At 34.6% G+C, this 20,876-nt stretch overlaps 1 protein-coding gene across 4 annotated transcripts; it reads left to right on the forward strand.

Annotated features, from left to right (window-relative positions):
* The first annotated feature begins 1,150 nt into the window (after positions 1-1,150).
* On the forward strand, positions 1,151-12,018 carry LOC119610346. 4 transcript variants are annotated; one of them, XR_005231989.1, is made up of 8 exons: positions 1,151-1,185; positions 1,300-1,338; positions 1,412-1,476; positions 2,787-2,843; positions 3,013-3,072; positions 3,349-3,440; positions 3,523-3,589; positions 9,880-9,911. XR_005231989.1 is itself a non-coding variant. In XM_037965530.1 (7 exons), the coding sequence occupies exons 3-6, from the start codon at positions 1,468-1,470 to the stop codon at positions 3,394-3,396; spliced, it is 174 nt and encodes a 57-aa protein (XP_037821458.1). In that variant the 5' UTR covers positions 1,151-1,185; positions 1,300-1,338; positions 1,412-1,467; the 3' UTR covers positions 3,397-3,440; positions 3,523-4,211. The 4 variants fall into 4 exon arrangements, 3 of the variants coding, with proteins under 3 accessions (XP_037821458.1, XP_037821438.1, XP_037821448.1); XM_037965530.1 differs by lacking the exon at positions 9,880-9,911 and having other exon boundaries at positions 3,523-4,211; XM_037965510.1 differs by lacking the exons at positions 1,151-1,185; positions 1,300-1,338; positions 1,412-1,476; ... (1 more) ...; positions 3,013-3,072; positions 3,349-3,440 and adding exons at positions 11,318-11,444; positions 11,530-11,660; positions 11,744-12,018 and having other exon boundaries at positions 9,880-10,036.
* Positions 12,019-20,876: the final 8,858 nt, after the last annotated feature.

Here is a 20,876-nt window from a genome sequence, read left to right on the forward strand (position 1 = left end):
TCTTTTATTTTTTGTATATACTGGTTTCCGGCAACCTATGAGAACAAATCCACCGCGACACTATTCATAAGTAGGCCTGAGCTCAACCCTAACCTTACGCGCACGCCTGGTTAAATTTCAACCCGCGGACTGGCTTCGAGCAACTAACCGTAAGGTTTGCCTATAAACTAATATATAGCTGTTTTTTTTTTTGTTTACTGAAAATTTTTTATTATTTTTTCTTTTTTTTAATATATAGAAATTATCTAAAAGGACTGACTGGTTCTGTTCGTCCTGTCGTTCGGGTAAGAGGTAAACTTACAAGGTCGAAAACCTTAATACCTGGGCACCACAGGACTGATGGTGCGGATCTGCTAGAGTAGTCCCACGCTGGATGGAGCTGGCGATGGCGTGGCTCAGAGTTGGCTAATTTAGCTTTATTTTTCTGTTTTATTTAGTTTTATGATGGATGTAATGTAGTTTTAAGTTTTAATTTATTTTGTTTTAACTTTTATTTGTAGTTTAGTTTGAAACTTTTATGAATAAAAAAACAAGGAATTATTTAATTTAAATTAAAATTTTTGTTGTTGTTCTTGACGGCCACGGGCTCCACCTTCTTCTTGGGCAGGGAAAAATGAAAAGGACCGACATCTTACTTTTTAGGTAACGAGAAACCTCGGTTACCAATATGGTTCCCATCAATTTAACACCATTTCAGCCATTTATCTAAACCGTATAGTTTTTTTTACATTATAGTTTTGTTTTTGTTTACATTTTCCAGCTGTCAGTTAGTTTGTACAGCCGCGTTGCCAACTTCTCTTTCCTTCTTCTTCTTTTTAAATTTTGCCCTACTACAGGGTGCACACGACAAACCGTACCATTCTGTAATCCATTTATGGATACAGAATGGGGTGGAAAAATTTGCGCCCTGAATTTATGAATTTCCCTAATTTTATTTCTATAACTATAATTTATAATTTTATTTTGGGAATTTTGGGCATTTTTTATTCTTAACAAAAATTCGCAATATGGCAACCCTCATTCCATTCACAAACAAAAGTGCAACTCTGTGCCGCCGTTAAAACAGGTCGGGCGGCGACGTACTCTGAATTTACTACACAGCTGTTTGAATGAAATGGAAGGGGAGGAGAGAGAATGCAAAAATACGCATTTATTAAAATTTTTCAATGGCGGTGGTCAACAATGGTAAGTACTTTTTAATGAAATTTTTATTTTTGAATTTATTTATTTTTATTTAGAAATTTTACTGAAAAATTGTAACAAATTACTAATTTATAATATTTTATATTTTCTTTTCAGGAAAAGACGGAGGATGCTGCAGATTCTGGTGGAATATTGGTAAGTAAAAATTTATTTAATTCATTCAAGGTCAACAAAAATTCTTAATACATTTTTTTTTTGTTTCTTTCAGGAATGTGGCTACAGTTAGCTATTGGGTAGGTGCTGATGTAATTTCTGGAGTTGGACATGTGCAAGGTAAGTGACAATGAATTTTAAGTGTAAAATTTAAAATAAAGTGTTTTTTAAGTAAAAGTGCTATTAGGATTTTTTTTTGGAAACTACAGTGTGTGTGAAAAGTGTGTGTAAAAAAAAATTAAATAAAAGTGTTCTAAGTGAGTGTAATGTGTTATTGTGATTAAAAAAAAATAAAATTTGGAAAATACAGTGAGTACAAAAAGTGCGCGGACGGACAATTAAAATAAAAAATTAATAAAACGCGAAAAATATTAGTGCCGGTAAAAATTAAAAAACTAAAAATTATTTTTCCAGAATTTACAGTGCGGGACAAAAGTGAAGTGTAAAAAAAAAACAAATAAAGTGCAAGATTAAAAAAAAAAAATTTAAATTAAATGCACTTAAATTGAAATTAAATGAAAATAAAAATAGAATCTACAGTGTGCGACAAAAGTGAAATAAAAAAAATTAAAAGTGAAAATAAAATTAATCTATTGTGCGAATGAATTGTTGACGGTAAATAAAAATTAATAAAAATGGAAAATACAGTGCAAATCAAAAGTGTACGGTGCTCACAATAAATTAAAAATAAAAGTGAATGAAAATTTGAAGTGAAACTGAAAGTTACAGTGACTAAAAATTAAGCCGTTAAAAAAAAATTAATACAGTGGAAAACAAAAGTGATGTGACAAAAAAAAATAATTCTATGGTATTAAGTGAAAATTCTAACCGTGTGTGTAAAGAAACTGTGTGGTGTAGAATAAAACTAAATTTTGGAAAATACAGTGACGGATAAAAGTGTGAGTGATTGGAATAAATAAAATAAATAAAACTATTGAACTGGGCTATGGTTATGGTGTTGTGAACTAATTAAAAACTTAATTTTTTTTTACAGTGGTGAGCAAAATTTCAGTGAAAGTGGAAATTAAAAATTAAAAGAAAATTACTGAAATGAACTTAAAAATTTAATAACGGAGTGATCAATTAGAAATGACGTGAAAATGGTAAAGTGAAAAATAAAATGTAAAAAGAGAAAACTATGGCGAATAATTGTAAAACGAATGGTGTTCACTAAAAGTGTGCTGTGAACTAAAACGTTAATGAAAACTAAAAGTCTTAAAATAAAAGTGAAAAATTATAAAAAAAAAAAAAATCGAAAATGTTTAAAAATAAAGTATTAAATTCAGTTTTTTTTTGTAATTCATATGTTTTTTATAATTTTTTTTTTATTATTTTTTTTATAATTTTTTTCTTTTTAATATTTTTTTTGTGTTTTTTTTTTTCTTTTTTAATATAATTTTACTAATTATGTGAATTCTCTATACTTTCAGATTAAACTTCTAGAGGATCTTGAACTTCAAACTGGCCTTAGATTTCGTTTAGGATCCGTAAGTATAAAAATACAAGAAAATAAAATAATGTTACTTATTCTCCACTGTAACACAAGGACTAAGTCCACCAAAGCTCGTAGAGTAAACTATAGAGACTTTGGCGGGAAATACCCCTTGTAACTACATTAAACAAAAACTAAATTGAGTGCTTCCACTTTCTTTACAGAACACTAATCCAACACCTGAGGAAAGTGAAGTGGAAGATCGAGAACCTGTGAAAGGTCAGGTAAGTCTCTTATTAGGGAGAGTTCGGTGGAAAAGCAAGGACCAAAACCACCAAAGATTTCGGGCTGAAGCCTTAGATCTTTGGCGAGAAGTGCCCCTTGACATTTTCATTTAAAACTAAAATTCTACACTAATAGAAATAAGAGTGTTAGATTATAAAATTTTCTAAAAGAGAATCCTAATAAACATTTTCATAAGCCAATTCATAAATATTCTTTTAGAAAATTTTATTGCTAACTTTAAAAATAATAAAAACTAAAGTTTCGTTTCCCCACAGGTTATTAAGACTTCAAGTGTCCCTGAGAAGGACGAACTGCAGGAATGAAAACGCCATTTAGATGCCAAATTCAGTGGAATTCATGGGAATTGGCAAGTATTCGTAATGAAATATTTAAAACTTAAATTTATAACTATTTGAACCCCTACTAAAGTCTTTCGAACTTTTTTTCAGGTGGCAACAACTACAACAACAACAATAGAGAGCTAAATGAGAGCAGATAATGAAGCAGATAATCCGGGTGAGTGAAACGTTAAAATAGTAGAAAAACTAGAAAGTATGTTAAGTGGACTGGACAGCTAGTATAGGTAGTTTAAGTCGGACTGCATAGAAACCTTTTCTTTTCACAATAAGTGCAGGATTCGGTAGCAATAACAAAATAAAGTTTAGAAAATCTATGAAACAAGGTCCTAAACTACTTGTTATTACTACTGACTCCAAATGAATTGTGTTTAGTATAGTTACTGATTATATCCAGAACAAAACTGAAGATTCTGTACCATCAATCATTTATACCTCGGCCAGTGACAATCTGCTTACGGAATGAACAACTACATGTTGGTCTTCCAATATGTATTGTCCCAATTGTTTCCTTTGGTATCGGCTCGCTGTAAGATCGGACTCAGAATTGCGTCATTGCCCTAGGTGACTAATAACCCTTACGCCTTGAATGGCACGGTACCGGAAGGCTTTGATGGGGTTGCACCTACTAATAGGGTAATGACCGGTTACACATGTAATCAGCTAAGAAACGTTGGCCTTAAGTCGATCCAAACAAATAATTAATCATTCCAAAGTAGCTATGGATCTCACTGGACACGATATAAATGAAAGATAAGTACAGAACTCAGTACTGTTCAGGCTACAACAATAACCATATTAAACCGAAATTCACTGCAAATAAGTAAAAGACAGATAGATTAATATGAAGACTCGACAATACGTATTAGAAAATAGTTACCCATTTAGGCACATATTAGGTGACTAGTAGAAGCTGTCAACTGGTAGATATTCAGGAAGAAATGTTAGGACTAGAACCACCAAAGATATTGAAGCTATTGCTTCAAATCTTTGGCGTGAAAAACCCCTAACGATTTCCCCTGAAAATCTTCGACCTCATATAAACTGTTTCCGACTGGTCGTACAATTCGGCACTTTAGAAATTTTCGGGCGAATTTGGCGTTGAAATTGTTTTTAAAATCGCTCTGCTGGAAGTTACGTCGGTAGACTTCCTGACCGGGTATGAACTTGACTTGACGACACCGCGTATTATACGATTTTTCGTTGCGAGCGTAGGCTTTATGAAGATTTTCGCGAATTTTCTGTCGTATCAAATCCAATCTAGCAGCATTCGGAATGACATTAGTTTCGGGATCGTTTAAGATTCTAAGCTTTCGTGCCAACTGGTATACACTACCATGGCCAATCATATTCATCCCGAATAAGGCGAAATAAGGCGTAACTCCTATGGACGACTGCACGGAAGACCTTAAGGAAAACTCAATTTCGGACAAATGCTTGTCCCATTCTGTATGGTCTTCCTGCAGATACGACCTTACGGCTGCTAAGATAGATTGGTTAACCCGCTCGGATGCATTAGCTTGCGGTGAGTGGGTTGCCGTCCGAATATGTTTGACACCAAAACAGCTAACCATATCCGCAAATTCTTTACTTACGAACTGCTTTCCATTGTCCGAAACGATTGTTTCCGGGGTTCCAAATTTATGGAAAACCTCCGTGATTAAAAATTTCACCACATTCTTGGTGCTGGCTTTAGGCAAGGCCTTTAGAAACACGAATTTGGTCAAATGGTCTAAGACGATAAATATATAAACGTTTCCGTTTTTCGACCGCGGGTACGGACCGAGAAAATCAATGAAAATTCTTTGAAATGGGCGATCAGTCTGAACTTCGGCTCCCATCGGTGGTCTGAGCGTAGTATTCGCTGGCTTAGCTTCCTTGCAGGTTTGGCACATTCTTACGTAGTTTCTGACTTGGACATTTTGATTCGGCCAATAAAAATATTCTTTCACTCTATAAAGAGTCTTCCCAACGCCTCCATGAGACGCTTGTGGAGAATCATGACATGCTCTTATGATGTCCTCTGTCAGATCTAGCGGTACCCATAACTTCCACGCGAAATCTTCATTCGTAGCTATACCGTCGTAAGGCTTAGTACGTTTATAGACGAAACCATCGACGACTTTTAAATCGGGCAATTGTTCGGCATTTTTCTCGACTGTGTCTATGAGGTTACGATAATCTTCTGACCGGAAAGAAACTGAAGTTAGGTCAATGAGTTTAGGTACGTTTAACGAGATTTCGTCCATATCATAGCGCGAGAGGGTATCGGGTACTACATTTTGCTTCCCCTGCCTGTGTTCAATCGTAAAATCGTACGATTGTAGATGTAGACTCCATCTAGCTAAACGACCTGTCAAATCTTTATGACTCATGAGCCACTTCAGACTACTATGGTCCGTAATGACGGTAAAAGGCATCAACTCTATGTAGGGCCTAAACTTCTTAATCGCCAAGACTACAGCTAAACATTCTCGTTCAGTTACAGAATAGTTTTTCTGCGCTGACGTTAGTTTGTGTGAAAAGTAGGCTATTGGATGCTCTCCATCGGAATCATCCTTCTGGAAAAGCACTGCACCAATACCTACGTCAGACGCATCACACTGAACGAAGAAATGTTTGTTGAAGTCAGGATGATTAAGGAGTGGACTTGAAACTAGAGCTTCCTTGAGACGATCAAACGCGACCTTGGCTTCCTCCGAAAACTTGAATTGTTTACCCTTCTTCAGCGTTTCAAAGATTGGGGCTGCAATGGTAGCATAGTCTGGTATAAATTTCCTATACCAGCCTGTTGCTCCCATGAAGCTCCGCACCTGTCTTGCTGTCTTAGGATAAGCAAAACGAGTAATGGTCTCTACTTTGGACGGATCAGGTTTCAATTTGCCACCTCCAACTATGTATCCTAGATATCTTAACTCCTTAAAACAAAACTTAGACTTCGCCACATTGATGGTCAGACCTGCGTTTGCTAAACAGATAGATACACGTTTCAACAATTCCAGATGTGTCTCGAATTCTGGAGATACAATCAAAAGATCGTCCAGATAGACAAAAACCCTATCACGAAGTGCTGCGGGGATCACTTTATCCATTAAACGGCATAACCTTTGGGCCGCATTGCACAACCCAAAAGGCATGACCGTAAAATGATAGAGCGGTCGTCCTGGCACCGTGAATGCGGTTTTCTCTTTACTGGACGATTCTAGTGGTATCTGCCAGAACGCGTCTTTTAGGTCAACACTGGAGATGTATATCGTGTCTCCCAAACGACTGAGCAAACCTTCGATGTGCGGCAATGGATAGGCATCCTTGACTGTCAGTGCATTGAGCTTACGTGCGTCCAGGCACAGCCGGTTTTTCTCGCCCCTGCGGACCAGAGTAACTGGATGACTCCATGGACTTTCACTAAGCTCAATCACACCGAGGTCAAGCATCCTATCGAGCTCCGCGTACATCAACTTTTGCACTGCCGGGGAGACAGGATAGTGACGATCTTTAACTGGAATTGCATCTCGAGTATCTATCGTATGCATTTCCAAATTGGTTTTTCCTAAGCCCTTTTTACTGTAGCAGGGGAACATCGAAATGACGAAATCTAATCTTTGTCGCTGATCCGGGGTCAGCTTATGAGTCACGACATCTAGAGTACTATCTGCCTCTTCGCAGAGACTAACACCATTAGTCGTAAGACTCTCGAGACTGGCAAACATTTTAAAAACCTTCATAAAATCGACCCCCAAGAAGAGCTCTCGATTCAGAGTAGGCACTAAATAGAATGTGATATCATTTACCGCATCACGAAACCTAACTTCAGCCCTGACACGACCGACTATCGGATGATTGGTACCATCTGCTGTTTTTATAACACTACTAAATTCGTGAACCTCAAGACCGGCGTCATTAACGAACTTTAGACAATTCCTACCGAGACAAGTTACCGTTGCCCCGCTATCAAGTAAACCGATTATATTTTGGCCGCCTATACTTAATCGCGTATACAGTCGTGAGTCTTCACCCTCGTAAAGTGAAGCCGACGAAATTTCATGACGTAGCCTTTTCCTCACTTTATAACGTTCTCGAGCTTTTCTAATTTTATTCGTCACTCGACCGAATATTCTACCTCTAGCTTCATTATACTCTTGAATCCGAATATGCAGGGGTTTGAGTTCTCGAAGCCGAGGCTCAGGTTTCAACTCAAACTCCGACCTATTCGGATTCTTTAATATTCTCAATTGTGGTTGTTGTTGTTGTTGTTTTTCCCTAACCTGTACTGGGCCTATACCTCGGTCGACCTCGCCTCCCCAGTTCGAGACGGGTTCCGGGACCTGTTTCCCTGACATTTTGGACATTTAAGGGCCACCACGTTATCTTTACCACACCGGAAGCAAAACTGTCTATTAATGGGCTCGGGACAGTCGACAAAACTATGACCGACGACCTTGCAATTCCAGCAGGTATAGTGACTTGTGGACCGTATACCATCAACCTCCAAATCTATCAGCGACAAATCCTCCTCCTCACAAACCAGTTCATTCACCCTATGGGTAACATTAGTTCGCTGGTACAGTTGCCTTTGGTTAGCGATTAGATTCTCTGCCCGCCTCACCTCCCGACAAAACTCGGACAAAGTTTTAAGGCGAATCGAGAACATCATTTGAGCTAATGATGGTTTTAAATTCCCTCGCATGATTTCTACCAACTGCTCCTCCGCATATGGGTGCTGTTGCTGGTTTCGGAGCTTTATGACCGCATTGTAATAATCATCAAAAGCCTCTTGCGGTAACTGACGGCGATTGAGAATCTTCATTTGTATTTCGTGCTCTTGTTCGAAACGACGGTATTGTGCAAGCAGGGCTTTCTCCAACTCCTCCCAGGTATTAATGTGGACAATCTTCCGGTAATCCCAGTACCAGTCTAGAGCGGGGCCGTCTAGAAGGAGATGGAAACTCCTCAGGATTTCATCATCAGAGCATCCGTAATCCCTCCTCAACGCTCCAACTCTAAAAATGAATTCTTGGACATTCATAGTTTTGCTGGTCCCATCAAATCTAACACCCCATTTGGCTAATTTAAACTTATCCCAGGGCTCTTGAGGTCTTGGCATGGACATTGCCAAGTTGTAGTTTAGAGGCGGTGGCGGTTGCTGAGCGGGTGGCCCCGACCAAGTATCCTGTGGATACCCAGCCTGGGACGCACTTTGCCGTTGGAAATTGGCCTGTGGACCTGGTGGTGGCTGCGGCCATAGTTGCTGTTGCTGAATAAAAGCGTGAGCTGACGGTTGGACGTACGGCAACTGGTTTTGTGGTTGTGGCTGGTTATGCTGTTGCGCTGGCAGTAGGTTCTGGGGGTTTCCCTGCGACCAAAGTTGCTGCGGCTGACTGTAACACGCCGCCGGCTGCTGGATAAGCGGCAGAGGATTTTGCTGCTGAAGCAGCGACTGCTGCTGCTGGTACGGTGTCTGTACTGGCGGCTGCTGATATGAAGTCTGTACTGGAGGCGGCTGGATGCTAGCCTCTACTACTCTCGGCGCTGCTGGACCCACGGGCACATAATTTGGAGCTGGAATCAGCGGTGGTGGCTGCTGATAAGTTGCCGGGCCAAGCGGCGTCGCTGGTTGACCATACCCCGATGGCTGTGCCTCCAAAGAGGTTCTGAGAGGCTGTGTAGTCGGCATTCCTTGGCCGATTGGGGACATCTCTGTAGGCATGGGAGCCGCATTACTCATCGACAGCGACAAAAACAACTGCTTCATGTCATCTAATACTTTTTGTATTTTGTTGTCGACCTCCTTCATAAATTGAACTTGGCGCAAACCCACCGAAGCATCCACTATATTCTGGATGCCATTCACTTGGATGGAACTTTCCATCCCTTGGCCTGCCATATTACCTCGAACTTCCCTCCTAATGTTCTGCGCCGTTTCGCTTAGGAATGTCGGTGACACTACTGTCTGATTTGCACTCTCAGAACTGATGGACAGGTCGTGGGTGCTGTGTGTAGTTGTAGTCGTTGTTGTACTGGCTGTGGGATGGGTAAACGTAGCGATAGATGCGGTAGGGGTATCGGTACTACAAGTTACATTACTCGCTGTTGCCATAGCGTTGGTTTGTTGTCCTAAACGACTCGCGCGACGGGTTAAAACCATTTAAAACAATTAATACAAAATTCACACTTATTTAAAAAACAAGGTATGTAAATATATATAAATACGAAATTCGTAGCACAGAATCTTTGGCAGCGTAAGTTCCAAAAGAAGATATAAACTAAAAGATTTTCGATCTTTCCAACAAAAAAACCAAAAAGAAAACAAACTCAAAATTCAAAAATTAAATAACTTGTATGCGGGCGGCATTTTCGGGTAAATAAAAGTTTGCAGGTAAGTTTTTCACAATTTACATTGCTGAATTGTGTATAGATATGACCTAATTATTTTTCCTATTCTGGTTTCAGGAGATGCAGAGTACGACTAACAACAACAAAAAAACCAAAGGATGTACAAGAACTAATTGTCTTCCTACAGTACGGACTAACGAGGTGCAACTTGACCAGGGTTACGTTCTCCTAGTATTCAAGGACTACCTTCCTAGACCTCCTGCAGAACTAAAACGTAAGTATTTTTACATTAAGACAACTAGTTTAGGGTTATTGTAATCTAAAGAGATGTTGTAGCTATCCTTCCATCCAACTTGAGCATTTAGAGAATAAACTATGTCTATTATCTCTAAGCCTCAAGTTGTTAGGAAAGGATAGCAACGAATGAATCCAGAATTCCGCGTGACCCTATTGTCCACACCAGATGTCGCAACGCGATCGGGACTCTTTAGTCCTCGAGACCGGGACTTACATCTGTGAGAACAATAGTTGCCATGCGCAATTAGGGATTCATACCTATTGAAACTAAAAGGAAAAAAAATTAAAAATGTCAATACACTATCCCGTCCGCCTACGTAGCTACAGCTAGGGACTCTTATTAACCTAACCGGCCTACGCAGACTTCAGGGAAAAGATAGTTCCTATAAATTGGTCTATGGACCTACTTCGGGCCCCACGTTGGGCGCCATTTATGTAGTGGTGTGGTTTGCCAGCTGTTTGTTTAAATAAACAAACAGACAACATAAAGAACAAAAAGGGACAGCGTGGCCAGATTGCTAGCGGCGCTGGTATGCCCGCGTATTGCGCGGCTAAAGCTCGCCGGATGGGGTGGTTCTTGCCGGCAATCTGGACCACAAACACACACTAACACAAAAATTCATACCAGCATTTGGGGGTATTATTTGAAAAAGGGCCAAAAGTAGTCCTGCATCTCCCTACGGTCATACCTATACACAAATTATGACCCTCCCTCTCGAGGATTCATCCTCGCCATGACGTCATCTTCCTCGACGTCCCATACCTTCCCTGCAAACATTTATTCACCCTACTTACCGCCGATTATTAATAAAGTTAGCCGATCATATTAATGATAACAGAATTTTAAAATTTCATGTAAACATTATAAAAATTTTTTGTTTATTTATAGCAAAAGATTTAACAATTTGGCAAAGTTTAGTTTTTAGCGAATTTAGTTCCTTTTTTATATTTAGCAAAATTTAATTTTAAGATTTTAGCAAACTTTAGTTAACAAAATTTAGTTTTTAGTTTTAATTTTATCAAATTTAGTTTTTAGCAACTTTAGATTCTAGCAAATTTAGTTTTTAGTTTTAGTTTTTAAGATTTTAACAAAATTTAGTTTTTAGGATTTTTAGATTTTAGGCTTTAATCAAATTTTTGATTTAATTTTTATCAAATTTTAGTTTTTAAGCTTTATGTTCCAAATTTTATTTAAGTTTTTACTTAATTTTGAGTTTGAGTATTTAATGATTTTCTAATTTCTTTTTTTTTTTTCAAGATTTTCCCTTCTACTTTCAGGTTCCTCGATGGACAGCTGGCAGGACTACAGCAAATGGACTTTTGGTGCGAGCTGGTTGCAGGTGTGGTTTTCTGTCCGTCCGTTTTAGTCTGTTCGGGTATTTCAGGTAAGTATCAAAAAAAAATATATATTATAATGACCTTTTAAATAATTTGGGATTTTTTTTCTTCTTTTATTTTTTGTATATACTGGTTTCCGGCAACCTATGAGAACAAATCCACCGCGACACTATTCATAAGTAGGCCTGAGCTCAACCCTAACCTTACGCGCACGCCTGGTTAAATTTCAACCCGCGGACTGGCTTCGAGCAACTAACCGTAAGGTTTGCCTATAAACTAATATATAGCTGTTTTTTTTTTGTTTACTGAAATTTTTTTATTATTTTTTCTTTTTTTTAATATATAGAAATTATCTAAAAGGACTGACTGGTTCTGTTCGTCCTGTCGTTCGGGTAAGAGGTAAACTTACAAGGTCGAAAACCTTAATACCTGGGCACCACAGGACTGATGGTGCGGATCTGCTAGAGTAGTCCCACGCTGGATGGAGCTGGCGATGGCGTGGCTCAGAGTTGGCTAATTTAGCTTTATTTTTCTGTTTTATTTAGTTTTATGATGGATGTAATGTAGTTTTAAGTTTTAATTTATTTTGTTTTAACTTTTATTTGTAGTTTAGTTTGAAACTTTTATGAATAAAAAAACAAGGAATTATTTAATTTAAATTAAAATTTTTGTTGTTGTTCTTGACGGCCACGGGCTCCACCTTCTTCTTGGGCAGGGAAAAATGAAAAGGACCGACATCTTACTTTTTAGGTAACGAGAAACCTCGGTTACCAATATGGTTCCCATCAATTTAACACCATTTCAGCCATTTATCTAAACCGTATAGTTTTTTTTACATTATAGTTTTGTTTTTGTTTACATTTTCCAGCTGTCAGTTAGTTTGTACAGCCGCGTTGCCAACTTCTCTTTCCTTCTTCTTCTTTTTAAATTTTGCCCTACTACAGGGTGCACACGACAGATTCTAAAGATTTTCAACATAATTGATCACTGCCATGAAAAAATAATGTGTGAAAAAATTCATCGAAATATCTTTGGTAGTTTCTGAGAAAACTTCAAAAGAATTATGAAAAAAACGTAATTTTTTTCGAGGTAGTCTAAAATTTTTACTCATAACTTTTTACGTTGTGAACTGATTTTGCTGATTTTCAATACCAAACTGCTTAGGATAATAGTAAATATTTTGGATGAATTTAGTTGATTTCCTTTTCTTAGTTTTAACGTGAGCGTGTTTTACACAGACAGACGGACATACGGACATAGCTAAATCGACTCAGAATTTGATAAGGACCCAGAATATATATACTTTGTTGGCTATTAGATGAATATTTTTTGGTGTTACACACGGAACAACAAACTTATATATACCCTCTATCACCACTGATGGTGGTGGAGGGTATAATAATCAGCTGATTGATTGACACCACCTTATATGAATTCGCATTGGTGCGTACCAAGGCGAATAGATTATAAGGTGAAGTCCATGGCGAAACAGCTGATTGTTTTTTGTCCATGGAAATTTAGCCTGAAGTTGTCAAACTCCATATAACAAAATTCTCTCTCAAACCCGACGCTGTCAAACTCCATATACAGTGGCGGCCATGAGGTTAGCACATTTGGTATCTGTTAAATATAAAATCATATATTTCCTATAGTTCTTAACTTTTTTAACAAATTTTTATGCGTAACACATGTCCTTCGAGGATCACGGCACATTACGTTTTGTTTTACTACTTTGTTGCATATAGATTTTTTTCTTTCCAAAGTACATCTACCCCCAAAAAAATCTGGACATAAGTTTAGCACAAAATAAAAAAATCATTAAAAAATTAAAAATAAAGCAAAGAAACCGGATAAATTTATCAAATTTCACTAAAAATTTTATATTTTGTAGAATAGTTGCACATTTTGATAATATAATTTCTTCTCCTGGACATAATCTTCACCAGAACCCACTAGAAATTTCATGACATAAATTTTAACTTTCAAGCCCATAATTAGGCAAAATTCTTAGGAATTTGTGTTTTATTTGTTGCACCATTTCGTTTAATATGTTTCCTATTGGATTCGGATCTAGAAATTATTCTGGGCGCAGCAAACATGACAATCTCGCTCGCTTCCAAGAAGCTCTGTACTTTTAACATATTTTGGGTCATTGTCGACCAAAAAACGCCATTTAACTGAACTTTTGTCCACTAATTTTTTACTAAAATATTTAAGAGCCTATTTTGATAGTCATACTGATGCATTTGTGCATCCACCTTGCATATAGAACCTCCACTACGCCCGGAAAACGCCTCCGAATTCGTCATATTTCACCCAATGTGTTTTATGGTTTTAAATGTACACTTTGGTTGTTGCTGCATGTTTGGAGTACAGCATAAATACATTTTTCCATCAAATTTGATCCTATTAATCTTCAGCTAGTATCCTCCAATCATGCAGATAAAGCTAAAGTGCAAGGCGAATTCAGATAAGGTGGTGTTATTCAATCAGCTGATAATTTTTTTCTTAATTCGCCTGGTTTACGTAGCTGTCAAAGTTTGTTATTGTTTACATTTTTATATTTAAAAATTTCCGTTAAACGGAGAAAAACTTCGTTAATATTTGGAATTATTTATGTAAAAAATCTAAAAATACCAAGCATCTCGTAAACAAATATCATTTTATTTAAATAATGGCATAATTGGTATGTATACAAATATGTTATTTAGGAAAAATATTTGTTTCTATTAAATGTTAACATATTAAACAATATTGTTATATATTTTATATTAACATTGTGTAGATAACGTGATTATCTAAAAAAAATCTCTTCCGGAACACCTTATATAAAGAAACACATATAAAGAATTTAGCCGAACAGCGGCAGCTTACTTTTACATATGGCTTAATTTTGAAATCTATTAAATGTTAACAAATTAAACAATATTGTTATATATATACACTATGTACATAAAGTGATTAACTAAAAAAAGTCTGTTCCGGAACGCTTTATATAACAAAACCCATATGAGGTATTTACCCGTCCGGCGTCTGCTACGTTATGGCCAAATATTGAAAATTAATCCGCCGGAGTAGAATTATCCATTCGCAACAAAGATTCATTCATTCGTTATATATATTTTTTTGTTAATATGTACTTTTTTATGTTTATTTTTCACAAAAAATTAAGTTTTATTTAACTTTAGGCACTCACTTAAATTTTGCAAATTAATCTGCCGAAATAGAATTTTTCGTTTGAAACAAACATTATTCAATTCAGAATATATTTTCTTCACAAATTTTAATATCTTTATCTTTATTTTTAATAAAATATAAAAATTTTACAAAAATTTTTCATGAAATGAATTCGCCGTACTTATGGTTTTTGACATCTACGTAAACCAAATGCAAAAACAAAATACATGTAAAATGTTGTTGTTGCAGAACTGCCACCACCTTATCTGAATTCGCCTTGCTAAAGTGTTTCAGAAAAATCATATATTACAATGGGGGGGAAATTTGATGGTATTCATTGCATTTTCTTGGGCTGCTTGGAAGCGAGCGGGATTGTCATGTTTGCAGTGCCCAGTATAATTTCTCGATTCCAATTCAGTAGAGAACTTATAACATGATATGGACCAACAAATAAAAGCAGAAATCACCAAGAATTTTGCCAATTTATGGGCTGAAAGTTAATATTTATGTCATGAAATTTCTAGAGGGTTCTGGTAAAGATTATGTCCAGGAGGAGGAATGATATTATCAAAATCTGCAACTATTTCACAAAATATAAAATTTTAAGTGAAATAAGATAAATATAGCCGGTTGTTTTGTTTTATTTTTTAATGATATTTTAATTTTGTGCTAAATTTATGTCCAGATTTGTTAAGGGGTAGATGTATTTGGAAAGAAAAAAATCTATATGCAACAAAGTAGTGGAACAAAATTTATTGTGTCATGAACATCGAAGGACATGTGTTACACATAAAAAGAATTTGTTAAAAAAGTTAAGAACTATAGGAAATATTTTATGTTATAGGCAACATATCGTGACCCTATATTCAAAAAGTGCGAACTCAATTTTGGGCAAAGTGAGTTTTTGATGCAAAAGGATTCCTCAATGCATGATCCACGTCTGGTATAAATTTGAAACCAAAAAAGTAATTTTTGCACATTTAACAATAATTTTTGTTAATATGCTATCTCAAAGTTAAATTTTTATTGAAGAAAATAAGTGCTAACTTCCATACAAATTTTACAACATTTTTTAAAACTTCAAATTTATTTAAAATTTATTTTGTATATTAACAAGATGAACATCCCATCGGTAAATGAAACAAAGTACTTAGATAATATTCGATGACATCAGTATGACGTTCTAAGCGAGCAATCTAAGTACTTAGAGTGCAATGTATGCGTAATCCAACATATCATGCACTTTAATTATAACATAGATTACGATTTAAGCAGAGAGTTAGCTGCCTTTTTCATGTTGTTTTTTGTTTTTATATCTTTTAAAAAAACAGAACTAAAGTACCGTTTTATTTTTCTTTTGTATGTATAGGTACTACATGAAAAGAATAATATTTTTGTTTCAGTTTGATCTTTTGTAAGTGAAGTTGTGTTTTCTTAAAAAATTTGTTTTATTGTAAAAATTTAAAATAATTGTGGTGATCTAAATGGCACAAACGGATTTAAAAATTGGGGTAAATTTACTTCATACATTCTAGTTTTATACTGACAATTTCTTCTTGTTTGTTTACAGGATCTGTAAAGGAAGATGGCCGAAAGTTTCAAAAGAAAATTAAGATTCATTTCATTTATCTTCGTTAAAAGTGTTTAGTTATATTTTTATTGAATTAACTATAATACATGTTTATTATTTGATGATAATTTTTAAATAAACTTACATAATTTGAAATAAACGTAAACAAAAAATATATTTTTTCTATAACAAAATCGGAAGACATGGTACTTTAACTTACAAATGCAAATAGAATTGTAATCTACATACATTACATTCTTATTTGCAAGCGTTTATAGGCGTCTCATTAACTTCGCTTAGAACTCCACACATTATGTAAGTGAAATTTTAATTTGTCTTAATGAAACTGTGGCTTACATTCTAAGCGAGAGCACATCGATGAGGCAGCCTAGGACACTTTTATGTTAAATCTAAGTGGAAGAATAAGTTAAAGCATCACCACTGACTGCCACGAAATATCACTTAGATAAGCGAGTACATAATGTGTATTTTTACCGCTGGGATGCTGAACACAAAACAGGTGAAGATTAATAAATTGAATGTATAGTTTTTAAGATATGATCATTTATATATTTGTATATAAAGCCAGTTTTAGACTTTAAATAATGTTTTTCCGAAAAATTTAAAGTTATTTCAGAAATCGCTTATAACACTAAGATCTATAATTTTCTATGGTACCAATTTAGAATTTTGATTATAAAAAAGTCTTTAAATGTGCAAATTATGGAGTATTATTAAAAAAATATTGGTACTTTTTATATTCAAAAACTTTTCATAATTTAAAATATTTGTACTGAGAATAAGGAATAGTAAACAAGCAGATATGCCATGAGTTTTTCTATTTAAATGGTGTAAAGGCATCTTATTGGACTTACTGATTTGACTTATATCCCTTTAAAAAAAATTCTCTCTCAAACCCGACGCTGTCAAGCTACATAAATACAAAATTTCATGAATTCGCCGCAAATGACTTCACCTTATAGTCTATTCGCCTTGGACTTCACCTTATAATCTATTCGCCTTGGTGAAGTCATTTCATTTTGTGGCGCATTCATGAAATTTTTTATATATAGAGTTTGAGAGAGTCGGTTTTGAGAGAGAATTTTTGGTACGTTTTTTATTCATTTCAAATGTAGCAAGCCTATGTATATTGAACACCGGCGTCGATAAGAATACACTCTCCCCGTATCAAGATCGGCTGTTTAGGAAATATTTATTAAGCGAAGCCGTTCTTGGAGTAGAAAATTCTTGCGCCCGGCCATAGGCCTTCTTTTTAGTAAATCTTTAATAAGGAAAGCCGTTGTTGGACATATTATAGAGTTTAAAATCCTTGACATTTCTCAAAAAAAAAAAAAAAAAAATTATAATAGTAATAACCACAATATAGAGCTTTTTGAGGGGATAAAAGCTAGGTACAGTGAAATAGCTCCCAAATGAAATAACTACCAACGTGTAGAATGAAATAACACCCAAAACATTTTCCATACAAGTAGGGACTTACAGTAGCGAGCACAAAAAATGCAACGCGTGACGATATGATCTTCGATTTCGCCTGTTTCGAAATAACGGCAATGAATCCATCTCTTCTTTTTGCTGTTTATACTCTTAACTCAAAGCTTCCAAACAAGCGAAATTTTGTTTTAATTTCTATTACGCAAAGTGAAATTTATTATATTTGCTGAAAAAAGTGAACTTTTTTCGCGAGCACAAAAAATGCAACGCAATTAAATAACAGTAAATTTATGATTTTTATTGCGTTTTGAATGAAAGTTTTTTGAAGAAATAAAACAATACGAGCATTATAGTAGTAGCAGTTATTATCTAATCATAAAATGAACTATTATTAAAGCTCTAGAGGATAAGAATCCATGCTTGAAATTGGTTCGTTCTTTTTAGTGAAAAATTTGGCGTAAATCGATATGAATCACGATTTCACTTGAGAAAAAGCATGGAAAGGGAACAGATAGTGGTTGTCTATGGAAAACTTCCACTTTTAAAGTCGCTTATTTGGAAGCTCTGAATTAAGAGAATAAACAGCAAAAAGAAGAGATGGATTGATTACCGTTGAATCGAATCAGACAAAATAAAAGATCATATGACCCCGCGTTGCAATTTTTGTGCTCGCTACTGTATTTCATATGAAATTACTACCAATTTATTGGAACTTATTTCACTTTTTTATTTCTCCGTATGAAACAACTTGCAATAACATTTTTGGCTGGGAATTATTTCATTTGGAATTTTTTGGGACTTTTGGGAATTATTTAATTTTACATTTTAGGAGTTATTTAATTTTTAAAGCTAATTTCTTGATGAAATGGAAGTTATTTTCTTTATGGCGAGTTCTTTCATTTGGAAACTATTTCACTGTACCTAAAAGCTATATCATTTCGCAAATGTTTATTTATTATTATTATTTTTTTTAAATGTCACTAAAACCGACTTGTTCCATAATTTGTTATTTTTTATCTCCAGCTGTCGAATTTTAAAATGGGGACTTATTTAATTTTAAAATAATATGAAATTTACACCAAACAAAAACTAGTAGTTTTTGGCCTCAATTGGTTTTTGATTGAAAAACTAGTAAAATTTCCTTGGTTTTTCTATACAAATTAAAAACTACTTTCAACTAGTTTTTGATAAAAACCCAATCAAAGCACATTAAAAAAAAAACTAAAAACAAAACTTACAGCTCTAGTTGAGCTTTTAAAAAAGCTTTTATAAAAGAAAATGTCAAAAAGAAAAATATATATTTTGAAAATTTTTAAATGTACACAAATTTGGATGAATAAAAAATGTTAACTTTATAACAATTTAATTAAAAAAATGTTAATAAAGTGATTTAAAATATAGAAAAAGTGCATTTACAGCTTTAATTAATTTCATTGTGTGAATGTATGGGTAAGTAAATGTCAAAAAAAAATCAAAAACCGTTGGTATAAACGTATTAGTTTTTAAAAGTTAGTTTTTCAAAAACCATCGAGTTTTTGATTTGGTGTGAATGGCATATAAGGGAGTTTATTCATATGAAATAAATCACCAAAAATGTGGTGTTATTTAATTTTGATTTCATCTCGTTGGGCCTTTTTCCATTTTAAAATTGGGGAATTATTTCAAAAGGAAATATGTTCATGATGCCAGATTTTTCATGCATAGCCAGACGCAAAGCTCATTCAACCTACCTCATTCATTTACCTTCTCAAAATTTACCTTCATTGGGAAGTTTAGCAAACACAGCTATTTAATTTTTGCTGGGAATTATTTCTTTGAAAGCTATTTTAAACAAATAAATAACTAACCGGGAATTATTTCGCATTTTTGGGACTTGTTTCTTTGGGAGCTATTTCGATTTTTACATCTTAATAGCTATTTAATCTTTAAAGGTAATTTTTCAAGGAATTGGCATTTATTTCATTTGCTTTATGGGGAATTATTTCATTTGGAAGCTATTTCACTGTACAAAAACAATAGACTCAAATTTTAAATATGTATAGAGAAATGTTGACACAGAGAAATATGTCCAAATAAAATAACTTCCCATGAAAAAAATTAAATAACTGCCAATTCAGTCAGAAAATAAATCACTCTTCAGGGTACACTAAACAGGTATATGAACAAGTGATATGTCAAAAGAAAGTGCGTTTCTTATGGATTAAAATGAGGTATACAAAACAATCGTAGCTTGAAAACTGTCAAAGTTATTTGCAGAAATAGGGCAAAAACAATATACTAAGGAATTAACTCTGTACCAAAATTGTAATGACATCCCAATTTGATCAATTTTATGAACTTAAGATTTTTGACCAAGTGATATGTCAAAAGAAAGTGCGTTTCTTATGGATTTAAATGAGGTATACAAAACTGTCGTTGCTTGAAAACTGTCAGTTATTTGCAGAAATAGGGAAAATACAATATACTAAGAAATTTGCTCTGTACCAAAATTGTAATGACATCCCAATTTGATCAATTTTATGAACTTAAGATTTTTGAACAAGTGATATGTCAAAAGAAAGTGCGTTTCTTATGGATTTAAATGAGGTATACAAAACTGTCGTTGCTTGAAAACTGTCAAAGTTATTTGCAGAAATAGGGAAAATACAATATACTAAGAGATTTACTCTGTACCAAAATTGTAATGACTTCCCAATTTGATAAATTTTATGAACTTAAGATTTTTGAACAAGTGATATGTCAAAAGAAGGTGCGTTTCTTATGGATTAAAATGAGGCATACAAAACTGTCGTAGCTTGAAAACTGTCAAAGTTATTTGCAGAAATATGGAAAATACAATATACTAAGGAATTTACTCTGTACCAAAATTGTAATGACATCCCAATTTGATCAATTTTATGAACTTAAGATTTTTGACCAAGTGATATGTCAAAAGAAGGTGCGTTTCTTATGGATTAAAATGAGGTATACAAAACTGTCGTAGCTTTAAAACTGTCAAAGTTATTTGCAGAAATAGGGAAAATACAATATACTAAGAAATTTACTCTGTACCAAAATTGTAATGACATCCCAATTTGATCAATTTTATGAACTTAAGATTTTTGAACAAGTGATATGTCAAAAGAAGGTACGTTTCTTATGGATTAAAATGAGGTATACAAAACTGTCGTAGCTTGAAAACTGTCAAAGTTATTTGACAGAAATAGGGAAAATACAATATACTAAGGAATTAACTCTGTACCAAAATTGTAATGACATCCCAATTTGATCAATTTTATGA

Source organism: Lucilia sericata, unplaced genomic scaffold (assembly GCF_015586225.1).
Source record: "Lucilia sericata isolate MDLA Ls3-8-SP2 unplaced genomic scaffold, ASM1558622v1 Contig000028F_arrow, whole genome shotgun sequence".
Classification (NCBI taxonomy): domain Eukaryota; kingdom Metazoa; phylum Arthropoda; class Insecta; order Diptera; family Calliphoridae; genus Lucilia; species Lucilia sericata.